A 13,073-nucleotide genomic window follows, 5' to 3' on the forward strand; every position below is an offset into this window, starting at 1 on the left:
ACTGCAGATAGTTCTCTCCCACAACAAGCTTGGGAAAGGGGGACATGCCACCCTGTTCAAATTCCAGGGAGAAGTAGTATGAAGCAAAGCAATACAAATGGCTCAAATATTAAGATTTTTTTCTTTCATTCTTGTCAGAAGAAAAACAGTATTTTCATTTCAATACACTGAAAACCATGCATTGTGTTTTACCTCACTAGTTTTCATGGAGCACTTCCTGCCCACTTTCTGTACACTCTGTGAAGAGAATGAATCACTGGCAGTCAGACCTTATTCTGACCCTCCAGTTGGGCAGGGCTGAATATCTGCTCATGTAGAAAGAGAAGATTTAAACAGCAAGGAAGTCACAGGTCACACTGACAATGTTCTAGCAAGGGGCTGCAGAGAAATACAGTGCACAGACTGCCCAATTATACTTGAGGTGAATGTGTCCTTTCCCAAATGCTAGGAAAGTGTTTGAAAAGTATAAATAAAATATAGTTATGGTCACATTTGACATCATGTGCATTTTCTCATAATTGATGTTACAGATAACTTTTACTTTAAACAGAATTGTTAAATATTCTATCTCTGGACTTAAACATTTTTAACTTGCTTTATTTTATTTTTTTCTCTGATTGGAAGAATGCTATGCACCTCCTATCATCATTGGATTTATTCTAACTTTTTGGCATACAAATCTGAGGGATGCTATACACTGCAGCACACTAAGATGGAGCCATTCCTTAACATTTGGATTTCTGGCAACTAAGTCTTAATGTCTGTTTTATATATACCAGCTACACAGTGCATGAAAATAATCCATGTACTTCTGCCCCCCAACAAATACAACGACAGTCTCTTCATCAATCATTTCAGAATTTCTGTTTCTTTTGTGACTATTTATTTACATCAACTTGCTTGGCAAATTGCAGCGAGGCTTTTAAATTCTCCTGCTCAGTGACAATTTAATTCATCTAAACTCTTGACTCCACATAACAGTTCTGGACTGCTGCTGCTGGGGGTGTGGGAAATAAAATTTTCAAAACAAAAAACGCACACACAAATATGTGTTTTAATGCATTATAGTGAAGTCGCTTTAGGAACTACAGTGGTCTAATAGAAAGTGAATGGAAAGAAAAGCACTGAAATCAATGGAATTGCTGGAATTAGTACGTCAGGATTAGACCTGCAGTCAGTACGTGTAAGAAAGTCAGCTGAACAGGTATGTCAGAAACACTGCTTAGCTGAAAGCACAGCATACTTAGAATAAAATGCAAGTAGTCCTTCAGCCCTACCAAAAATTCCAAAGGAAAACAAATGCCTGGAAAGTTCATTACTCTGTAAGAACACGACTCACTTTACAATTTCAAACCATGAAATAATACTGTATGAGCATAACAAATAACCTAGCCTGTGCATTTTTAAGTCATCTAACTAAAAATGTTTAGCCCTCTTATGCTCTAACTTGTTATTGCATTTTGCTTCCTGTTAAGCAATGGAGTCAAATAAACAGGTCTTAGGATCTGGCTTCATGTACTTAAGGTAAAATGACAAAAATTCCCTCAAAATGCAGATTCTGAAAATCAAGTTCCCTTGGCCACAAGAGAGTGAACACAGTACAAAACACAACAGGAGCCACAGTCACAGTAGGATGGACATACCGTCAAACAACCCATCAGGCTCTGCTCAAATGGTCTCTGGAAGGCTCTGGGATCTCCACACCAGTCCAGGAGCTCTGTTGCTGCATTATGGAAGTTTGCTGGGTTCTGTAAGTGCTGGAAAGGGAAGGCAAAGCAACATAGTAAATAACATACACAAAGGCTGACATATTCCTTTCTACACCACATTATTGCAAAGTCTGGCTCTAGGAACAGCACGTAATTCAAATGCAAGACTTTATATTGCACAGTGAATGCAGAAAATCCTACTTCATTCTTATTAACACTTACACAGTTTTCTGACTTGACTTCATTAGTTAGAGGCAAACTGTAGCTGAAATACCAGGGCTCCCCTAACTCTTTCCTCCACAGCACCACCTCTCCCACCTGCAAATCATAATGGATTCTACTTGGAAATCAAAACTATCTGAGCCCCAGCTAAGGCAAATGTTAGTCTTAGGTTCAATGTCTTTGATGTGTGCTTGTGCCCTACTGTTGTGACATGCCAGCACAGCACCTTCCAATAATCAAGATTTCAATCTTTGCTGCTGGCCAATGAGGCAAACACGACAGAGTCGGAAAATGCCAGTGACAGGGAGAAGCACACTCACTATACTGATCCTTTCTAGGAGCTTTGGTTTCTGTTGCTCATGACATATCATCATGAGCAATTAGGGTGATTAGCTTCAGGATCATGAAAAACGGAGGGTTATTTCTTAACCGAAAATGTTTTCACATGCACAGAAGGCACGCAGACATTTCAGAGTGGAACCCTACCTCTCCTGAAGAGGGTGGCAGGATTTGAGAGGGAAAAAAATCTGGTTCTGTTATGAAATTTGCATGGGCAATGGATTTTTTCTGACTATCACATAAATTTCTGTCTTTTTACTGAACAACCAGAAGTCCTGAATCTAGAGGCAGTTAGTAAACTTATCCAATACCATTGTTCACACTGTCATCCCTCACTGTCTACATTGCTGAAGTATTCCAACATTTTAGCAGGAGCAGAGGGACAGCACAGGAAAGAAGGAATTCAATTTTCATCAGTAATACTGCTACTAAATTCTCCAGTTCTGGTGATGATAGGTGTTTCAGTGAAAACTCCAGAAAGAAGAAGAAAAGAGAGTATTTAGGAATTGTTGGGGTTTTTTAAATAGTGGTTTTCTAATTCTTAGAATTGCTGAGAAAAATATAAAAATGATATGAGTGTTTTATCTGGGAGACTCAAATCTCAGGGGCATAATTTTAAAAATATATCATTACTTTTAAATCAGTTGCATAATTTGGGAAAACACAACTGCTCATTTCTAAGTATCTGGAAGAACTATAACGTTTCACAACCTTTTTTTTCTCCTTTCATCCCCTCAATGCCTGAGTAGCTGCATATATTAGCTTCATGATAAATGAAGGGGAAAAAAAGAATTCCTCCCTTGCCAGGTTTTCAGGAGTTCCCAGTCTGTGAGGTTTTTGGATCACGTTACATTAAATAATTCTTATTCAATGAATGCTCTTGGTCAGAGGCCTTGTTTTAACAAGAGATGACTGACATGCAGGGCACGGATTTTTAAAACAATAGCAGAATTTGAAAGAGCAGGCAGGCATTGTGCAAAGCAGGTTTCTTACCTCTGCTCTGCCAATATGGGTACAGCTCCCACCACCATCCAGTGAGAGCTTTACCTAGGCTGCATTTCAGAATTACATCTCTTTGCTGGCTGATTGTCTAATTGTTGGAGGAATCAAATGATTGTGTTTACAGATTAAAGGCAAGAATCCAAGTGAGTACATGTAAGAAGCCATATTTTAAGGCTTCACGTAAAAAAAAAAAAAATCCCATGAACAGAGCCAGCAGTTTGGGTTATGAATCTTACAAGTAAAAGGGAAAAGGATGCTTTTTTGAATGCTTCACTTAAACCTCCAGAGAAGTGACTGCCTGACACCAAGTCTCTCAGTGAATACTGCTCCTTCCACAGGCCACTTTGATCTGCAGGGGAAACAGAAGTTGCTTCAAACCCCTCTACGACAGCACATGTAAGCTCTGCTAATATCAAATACACTATTTCCAGAAGGCAAGAGAGGCACATGAGCTGGTGAACAAATTGCACCATACTGAATACCTATTGTACTGATAGGACTTAGGTCACATCTCTCAGAAGGGAAAAAATAACCCAAACCAAAAACCCTTCCACAAAGAAACAACATAAGGAAGAATTCACTGAAAGCTATGCAATTCTGTATGTGAAACAGTTTTTAGTAACTCTTCCCTCCTTGTGGGAAGGGAAATGAATTGAGATCCACTAATCAAAAGCCCTAAGTAAGAGCTACATAATATTTATTTTCACCAGTGTTGCTGCTTGCCAGCTACACAAGACATTTTCTACTAAAGCTGGCATCTTCTACTAAAGCTTACAACGAAATTTCCCCATTGAGAAACAGACACTATACCTGAATGAGAACAATTTTTACAGACACAGCCTAACATAAAAAGAAGGGTGCACCCTTATCCATATGCTTAATTTTCAGTTTAGCACCACATGAGGGTAATTTCTACTTACCATAACATTCCAGAAAAACAGTAATTTTTTTCCCTGAAGTTTCAACATATATTAAACTTGTGCTTTCCTATGGAAGAAAAGTCTCCTACTTGCCAGTGCCAAAGCAGGGGTGACCTCAATCACTTGGTTTTAACTGTTTGTTCTGTAACCCTCCAGCAAGTTATTTCACTGCATTGGGACTGACCCCTGAGGTACACTATCAGAACTCACTTAAATACGGAGGGGATATTGAAATCCTGACTTCTTAAATGCAACTACCTAACTAAAACTTGCTTAGAAACTCACTGGGCAAGATAAGCAATTCTGTTAGTTCCATTACCCACTAAAAAACTCCAAAGAAAACATAAGAAAAAGTCAGAATACCAGTGGGTTCTGCCTCTGTGGAGTAGATTTGAGTACTTTACAGGATGAGAGAAACAAAGAGAAGATCCAGCATGAACCAAAGCTTGAAGGCAGGTGCAACTCTCCTACCCCCAGTTACATAAAGATGTTCCAAATGCCTACTGTGATTTTTATTTATTGACAACTTGAACACTGTACCTGGAGCAAAAAGCCCCAATGTCATTCACATCCTCAAAACAAAAGGCTTGCCTGAGAAGAATATTACATCTACTGTATTCATCAAACAGGAAATTAAAGAGATGTTCTCAGTTTTCGATCCAAGAACACAAGTACAAAACAAAGCTTATGCCAGATCCATCCATCAGCTTTGTTGTGAAGCATTTTCCATGCATGGCTCTATCCTCTTCAACTGAAATTATTGGCAGCATTTTGACAGAAGCAAGGCATGTGCCTGAAGAGTCTTGTCTGAAACTGTGCTTCTTGTAAACAAGGGGAAAAAAATCCACCTCATTAGTAGATGATTTAGAAAAAAGTGACAATGAACCAGATCTGGTTATGACACATCTTGGTGTATCTTCAAAGCTATTAGTGAAGGGCCACCTAACAGCACCATGCTTGCAAGCAATCATGTTTTCAGCAAGTGGAGAGGATATGTATGAATAAAATCTGAAGCAGAAATGAACAAAGCCAATGAACTGAATGAAGCAGTTATTTACCAGATAGCTTTCAGTATCATTTGCTTTTCAGAAGACTATTAGCGAAACATGACAACTTCTATAATTGAAAAAATTCAGAAAATTTTCCATCTAATCATTTATAAGACCCCAAATCTAATATTCCTTTAGCCTGAATGGAACAGAAATCACAGAAACACTTGAAGCATGTGAGCATATCATTGCAGGATCACCAGGTGATGCTCTAAAGGGAGAGTCTGAGTCTCAGAGTCATTTATATTTGATCTTGGAAGGAATCTTTTGTTCTTTGTAGCTCTTCAATTAACAGGCTGCTGTAAGGGAATAGAGAACAGCAAAGACTTTGCTCTCCATTTTACTATGTCCAAGAAGACTGAACTGTACCAGCAAAGCCCTTTTCTGAGGACTGCTGACATTTGGGCTGGATTCTAGGGAAGATGGGAACATCTACTGCTGCTCATGACCACCTCTGGCTTAAACGCTCTAATTACATAAAGAACAGACCACCTTTGCAAATTTGTGTGGACACAGAGGCAGAGGATGCAGGTACAATAGGACCCAAGGCCATCAGATTCCACTGCAACTGTCTGTGTACCAATTTCATGGTTTACTGCTCTGTAGCTGCCTGGAGAGAGGGCAACAACAATCACATTGAGAGTTACACACAACAGTTGATACATGGCAAATTTTGGTCCCAACATTTCAGCCACCACTTGAAATTGTTATTCCCTTCCAATCAGTGATCAAAAAGTCTTGATATACAATAAAAACAAAAATATAAGCTTCATTCCACATATGAATTTAGTCCCCTATGAGTTAAATAGGCATATACAATAAAGAACTTACTATTCAGAAGGATACTAAAGTGTAAGTGAGTACTCTCAGTCATCTCACCAACAAAGTGGTGAAAACCACTTCCTGCAATCCAAGATTCAATATGAGTTTGGAGACTGAAACCAATTATCCACATTGAAACATGGCAAGGACAATGGCCTTGTCTCCTCTAAATATAGAAGTCTGCAACCCATTTGTACACTTGTGTACCTTTGACAGAACAGTCTAGCAAGCGATGCTAGAATATCAGTCAAAATTAAGAACAATTACAGAGGCTTAATAATATCTCACACACATCAAGAAATGCTAACATGACAGCAACGGTATGGAAAGTGAATCATTTAAACATGAAATCCATATGTTCCAGTTTGCTGCTATAGAAAACAAATGTTGAATTTCAATTTACAAATGACATCTCTGGTGGAGGGTTTTTTTTCTCTTTTCTGTGGAATACATCAGACTGAAGGCAGAGACCTAATTTGCCACAACTTAACCTATTCAAAATGAGATGTCATGCAAATAAGTTTTTGAGCAGCAAACTGCTTAACTATGCTAAACAAGCTATTGCATTTATTTACGTGATGTCGCAGCAAATTATGAAGGCTGACTCAAGTTGTCTGTTTGTTTTGCTGAGTTACGTCTGCTCTGTGTCTCACTCCTTGATTTAATTGAACTGCTGAAGATAATATAACTTATCACGCAGACATTATGCCATGTAGCTAGATTCTAGGTTAATTAACAGTAGCCTACAGTCACTGCATTTCTCACATGGTTAGCCACTTGGACCCTGTCTACTGTCTAGCTTCACTAATCAACGAGTCTGGGAATCTTACATCAGCGACACAGAACACCGGCAACACAGGGAGCTTTTCAGTGCACAGAAAAAGAAAACACAGAGAGATGTAGGTAGCTTTTTCTTCGCTCTGAAATTAACCCCTTCCTATATACCATGTGGCAAGGCTGCACACTTGGCAAATATTCTGGTCCACCAGTTGGGGAAACTGAATCCAGGAGGCAGCTGCTCTCCTTCAGGACAGAAAGCCCAGGCTGCTGTTCCACAAGCACTGCCAGCTAACGCAAGCACTGGATGCTGCCAGTCCTGGAAGGCTCCTGCCTCCCTCTGTCTTCTCCTGCCTGTGCCCCTGCACAGCACAGAGGACACATGGCTGCCTGCACGATGAATTACCTGCATTCTACACTAACAATTTGAGCTGCACTGGCCCTCCAGGATGGCAGGCAGGGCAGGTCCTTGAACCTTAGCACTAGCAGGGGAGACAGCAGCAGTGTGAGCCACTCCAGGGAAGGCCCTTCAGGAGCCATGGGAATGGGAACATGTTACATCACATCATTTTTTCATACCAGTACTAGACTGAAAGCTGACCTAAGACTTAGGATACATTTTGTTGGTGATGCTGAGTCTTATGGTAGGTTATCTCTGTGAGCTTCTTTGCCCAAACATGTACTTCCAGCAGTTTCAGTACCTCAGACTACACTTGCTGTTCTGACTGTGATCTAACCTCCCAAATGCTGACTTTCAGTCATCACTCACAGGGAGACGTGACTCAAAGAAAGTGGCAGCAAACAAAAGGTAGGGCTGGAAAGATACCGGGACTCTGCTCTCAGCAGCAGCTTTGGACTAAACGCATCGCGAAACTTCTCCCAAAGGTGGAGCTGTATCATCAGTGTAAGAGGATGACACAGTTAAGTTCACAGCATAAATACGCCTGCCTCACAACACCCTCCTTTTTAAAAAAAATAACTGTACTGTCGATTATTTCAAGCCAGAGAAATATTTTGTTATTAATATTCCTCATTATTCTCCAAAAACCACAATGCATACAAAGAAAGGCACCAAAAGGAAACATGGATTTTTAGTATTCTGTACATATTTATTCTTGAGGTAATCCTGAGACTTCAGCCAAGTTTAGACAACAGGTTCATCTGTGTGCTCTCAAAACTTTCCAGCAGAAAGATTTTTTTACTTTGTCCAGAATTTCAAAGTATATAAAACATAGTATCAAGCCCATCTTTTCCAAATGATGAGCCAGATATTCAACATGACAAATTTTGCATAGAGGTGGTGGCATTTGAAATGCCTGTGTACAACTCTGAGGTTCACATGACCTGCTTGCTATTTTCAGCTGCAAGCATGCAGGTTTTCAAGCCTTTCTTCACAACAATGGAAATTAAAATTCTCATATGATTGTAAAATCTATGAATTTAATAACAAAAAGAAGCTATCAAAATTTATATACAAAAATAACTATGCTCAAAACTATAAACAGAAATCATAATTCTTTTGGTGCTAAACTGATAATGACTGGTGAAGGAGCTGACCCACTTCTTCATGCCTACAGAATTTTTTAACTCTGGTGTGTATCTCACTCTGACCCTTGAGATGGGATTTGGTGGCCATGTGCTTTGGCAGATTCTGCCAGGCAATTCAGACTGTTTTTTGTCCATCTTAATGCTCATCCAGACCTGCCTGCAATTACGTGTAATGAAAATGCACTACTGTGCTGAAGTGGGGCGAAAAGGGGAGTAGGGAAGAATGGGACCTGGAAAGAGAAAGGGCAGAGAGGACTGAAAGAGATTACATGCCCTTCAACTTAAAACAACTCAAGAGCAGAATTACTGTGCTCCTGCATGTGGGGCAAAGGGCCTTCAGCTCCCAAACGAAAACTAATCACCTCTCTTAAGAATGTAAGTAGGATACCTGGTCAGACACCCTTGCAGAGCATAACCAAGGGGAGACAAGGCTGGTCTCTGTGTGTTACTCAGTGCACAGGTACACTGCTACTGGACCTAAATTTGAGAGCTCACTCAGCACCATAAGACCTCCAACCAGCAGGAGCCATTTGCTTTCATATATTGGTTGAAGCTTTTTTACTCTAAACCCTGAGCAAGCTCTGTGAGTGAGCCCAATCATGAACCTGTCTCCTCCTCCTATGCAAAGACCTCTACTTCAGATCCCCTCCACCCAGAACTCTCCCTCTCCCTGGCCTGCCTGCCACTGGCTGCCAGAGAGCTCCTGTACAGAAACACAGGACACCACTCAGGAATACACTTTAAACATAGAAAATGACATAACCTGAAATTTCTCTGTCTTTATTTTTTTTACAGCCAACTGTGATTATACACATCTTGCCCTATCCATACGCAGCCATACTCAGTATATTAAAAACTCATCTGCAATCAATATTCAAAATAAATGGTCTTTTTCATGAGGATAGAGGGGAGTACTGAGCTATTTTCTGTCTCTTGGGAGTGTGATTCTTGTTTATCTGGATATGGGTATAGATAGTTCAACTCTCTGCAGTCCCTTTCAATATCAAAGATTGCTTTATTTATCAAAAAATTAAAAGGCTCAAGCTGTGCATTTTGTATTCAGATAATCCCCCCCTCCCAATTTAGTGTTTGTGAGATTGAGAGATCCCTAATTAATAGAATTATCTTGCACTTATATGGCTCATTCCATCGGAGGCTTTATAAATATTTTATTAGGCTCACATTTTGAGAGGTACTAGATATACTGAGAGAGAGATTAAGACCACGTTAGCCATTCCCACTTATAAAAAACAGCACACAGAGTCACCTTTGCCCCCTTTGTCCATTGCAGCTTCTTTTCAAAAAGAAAACAGTAAATACTGAGCAAAGACCAGCACCTCTTTATCAGATGTTTTAGCATCAAGAAAATACTGGGCAAGATCACATGCTAAGCAAATGAGAAAAAGAACAAATAAAAAATATGAGCATCACTGAACTGCAAAAAACCCAAGCTGTTCAGTTATGAGCTGTAAGGGAACAAAATCTGTATTAATGCAGATTTTCATAGATGCTTCTCTCATACACTTTTAGTATAAAGTGTGTGTGTAATTCAGTACTGATTTCAGAAAAGGTGAATGCCTGGTAATTGAGCAGCCTTGTTCTGCTGTCTGGATCTCCTGTACCATGAGTTTTGCGAGGATGACTACACACCTATATGCATGTGCTGGAGCAAAGGAAAGATACTGCAACCTTGGCTTGTCCATTAGTTTTACAAAAGTGTAAGAAATAGATTTAACATCTGATCCTCAAGAACTATACATAGAAGCCAGAAGAGCTAAAACAAGAATCATTCCTTAACTCTGCTGATCAGAACTGCAACACTATCTTCCTACTCCAAACCATTCAGATCTGCGTAACTGCAGTACATTTATGATATGCTTTGATAAAATTTTATGTTAAGTAAGGGAACATGCAGCAAATTAAACTTCTTTAGTCATAACCTGCTGTTCCACCCCACCCTCCCCTGCCCAGGAGGAAACTGTGACTTGGGGGTCTGAAGGCTGTGATCAGATCTGACTGAAGATGGAAATGGGGCAGACTAATGGCAGTATGTTTTTATGTTCATCTCTTGATGGTCCAGTCTTTGTACCTTCCTTGCCCCCAGCACCTGGACTGCTATTATGTCAGCTGAGAGCAGTGGGAACAGGAGGGTTTACAAAGACTCCAAATAATCAAAGGGGCTGGAATTATTTTTCCTTAAGCATTCACAAACTGATTTTACAGGATAAAAGTCAAAAGACAAAGGTAAAACTGTTTGCTCTTTCTCCAAGGCCATGCTCAGCCATGCAAGGCTTTAAATTTGCAATTACAGCTCAACAGAATTATGAAATCAGTTTGCCTAACCAGTTTACTTGCTCTTCTTGGCAAGTGAAACAACCCATTTTCCATTAGTATCTCCCTATTATACCATGCTAGCATGAGATGTCTCTATGCAACTACAGCAACAATGCTGAGCCTTATCATTCCAACAGACATTGCAATGATACAGGAGCTTTCTTCTCTAAGGGTCTCGTGATATTCAGTCAGAAGTTTCAGTCCTAAATATCTCAACATATCAAGGAGTTAATTTTCTCAAAGTGGTGGCCATACTCTTTCTGTTAGCATATCACTGCACTATTAGAACAATGTTTAATTATTACAATAATATTTACGTAAATTGGTAACAGATTTTATTGTTTAAAATAGGCTTATTTGTTCTAGACTTGCTTACCTGATGTCTTGATAAAAAGAATATCTACTTTCACAATGTGTTTTAGTAGAAGATTAAGTGAAGGACTCAGGCAAAGTGGGGTGTCTATATAAATATTTCAGTGTTATGAACCATTTCATAATTTGAAATATCACAGCATTATGAAAAGTTTGGGTTGGTGGTTTTCTTTCATGCAGTTCTTGCCTTATCAAGGTATTTTAAGAACATTAAAGAAGTACCACATCATCCCTTTACTGGAAGATTATTGTCAATAGTGAATTCTCTAAAAAGAAATAACCCCACCCAAGAGTGTAAAGTGAGTTGATGGCAAAGGGGGAAAAAAACCCCACCAACTCCTCTGATTTATGTACAGAATCAACTTCTAAAATTTAATTAAAATAGATACATTTATTAATTTTCTAAATTTCAGGAGAATAAATTCACTGATTTTGAAAAATAACCAATAGTCTTCAGTACACTCAGTTGAACAGCAGCACATTTGTTGGACATATTTTGTTTTCCAATAATTTTTTTGACTCATTTGAGTAATTTACTTACTTATTGAGCTTTTAATAGCACTTTTAATTAACTGATTCAACCTTTATTATTTTAATCTCTTAATCTATGCAGAGATAAAGTCTCAAGGTGACTACTTAAAATGACAACTACACAAACTGATACCCCTATGGAAGATGTAGAATTCACATGACCTATTCTCACAGGTCCTACCAGCCAGCTAGGCATTACTAAGATATTTGCAAATCAAAAGGAAAAACGCTTCCCCAGACGGTTTTTCATTTACAAAACTGCCCACAGCACCTGCTGTGTGACCTGCCCACGTACAATATTGTACTGTACAGAGGCAAGAAGGAGTGAGCACCAGCAGTGAAGAGACTCTTCCTTCACGAGATGATGCCAGAGGTCTGCACAGCCGAAGGCTCTTGATATTAACAGTACTTCAGCCACTACAACTTTTCTGAGAACACCTGCTTTTACAAATGGTAAAAATGGTAAATGGTCCTTATGTGCAAATGCTCTCTAAGCCATACCTCTATGGATTTGCTGTTGCACACAATAGTGGCAAGTCGAGTAGCAAGTGCATATGCAAGAAGGAAGAGACAGAAATGGCAGGACATAAGTCAGAGATGTCACCAGCTGTGTCACATTTCCACTGTGGAGTTTGACCCAGCTGCTGACAAAAAGGACTTCCTATGCTCATCTGACACCAAGGTGGCATCACAGACTCAACTTACAAATTTCTAGAATTTTCAAATATTCATCTTTATTTACCAAAAGACAATTGTCTTTTGGTAAATAAGGTAAAACAGGCCAGATTAATTTGTTGCACAGAAAAGAATAAAATTATACTAAATCCCATGGGTACTGGAGGTTTTCTGTGTGAGTTCAAAATGCACATTTTCCATTTTGAAATGGAAATACTAAGGATACTAGCACGACTAATATTAAGAGTACTAAAACCCCAGTCCTTGAGGACAGGCGCTCCAGTAAAGCAGCAGAACTGGGAATGGGAAAAGTGAACCTGCCACAACTTTACCAATCTGCCTCACAACCCGATGGGTTATATTCCACCCACTGGAATCTTGTCAGATAAACAAACCAGACAAATACTGCAAACAACAAGAAAGTACTTTCTTCCCCCTCCCCACCAGAAGTACTTCTAGCAAATTGCCTCTTTGCTCTTTCCCTTGCAGCTTCCCTACCAGGATGAAGGATCTAACAGAGCAGGAATGTTGACTGACAAGTCTCTAAATGGAGTAGAGGAGCCAGGAAAACTGGTCTGCTGACAGTTTTTCCTAAACATACTTAAGTCTAGCAGAGGAATATTCCAACACAGACTGAGCAGAAAAGCAGACAAAGGACTTGCGGCTATAGGCCTCAAAAAAAAAGATACAAAAAAAATGTAGCTACTAACACAGCATTGATGGACCATTCAACCAATAAACTGTAACACTCGAGGCCCATCAAATGTCTTTTT

At 39.4% G+C, this 13,073-nt stretch overlaps 1 protein-coding gene across 5 annotated transcripts in view; it reads right to left on the minus strand.

Moving 5' to 3' along the window:
- Positions 1–13,073, minus strand: part of ZMIZ1 (zinc finger MIZ-type containing 1) — a 344,034-nt gene that overhangs the window by 138,678 nt on the left and 192,283 nt on the right. For all 5 annotated transcript variants that reach the window (XM_069019269.1, XM_069019267.1, XM_069019274.1 and 2 more), the window contains one exon: positions 1,644–1,757. In XM_069019269.1, coding sequence (XP_068875370.1) covers positions 1,644–1,757 — 114 coding nt within the window. The remainder of the gene's footprint in view (positions 1–1,643; positions 1,758–13,073) is intronic.

The sequence above is a fragment of the Aphelocoma coerulescens genome, chromosome 6 (assembly GCF_041296385.1).
Source record: "Aphelocoma coerulescens isolate FSJ_1873_10779 chromosome 6, UR_Acoe_1.0, whole genome shotgun sequence".
NCBI lineage: Eukaryota > Metazoa > Chordata > Aves > Passeriformes > Corvidae > Aphelocoma > Aphelocoma coerulescens.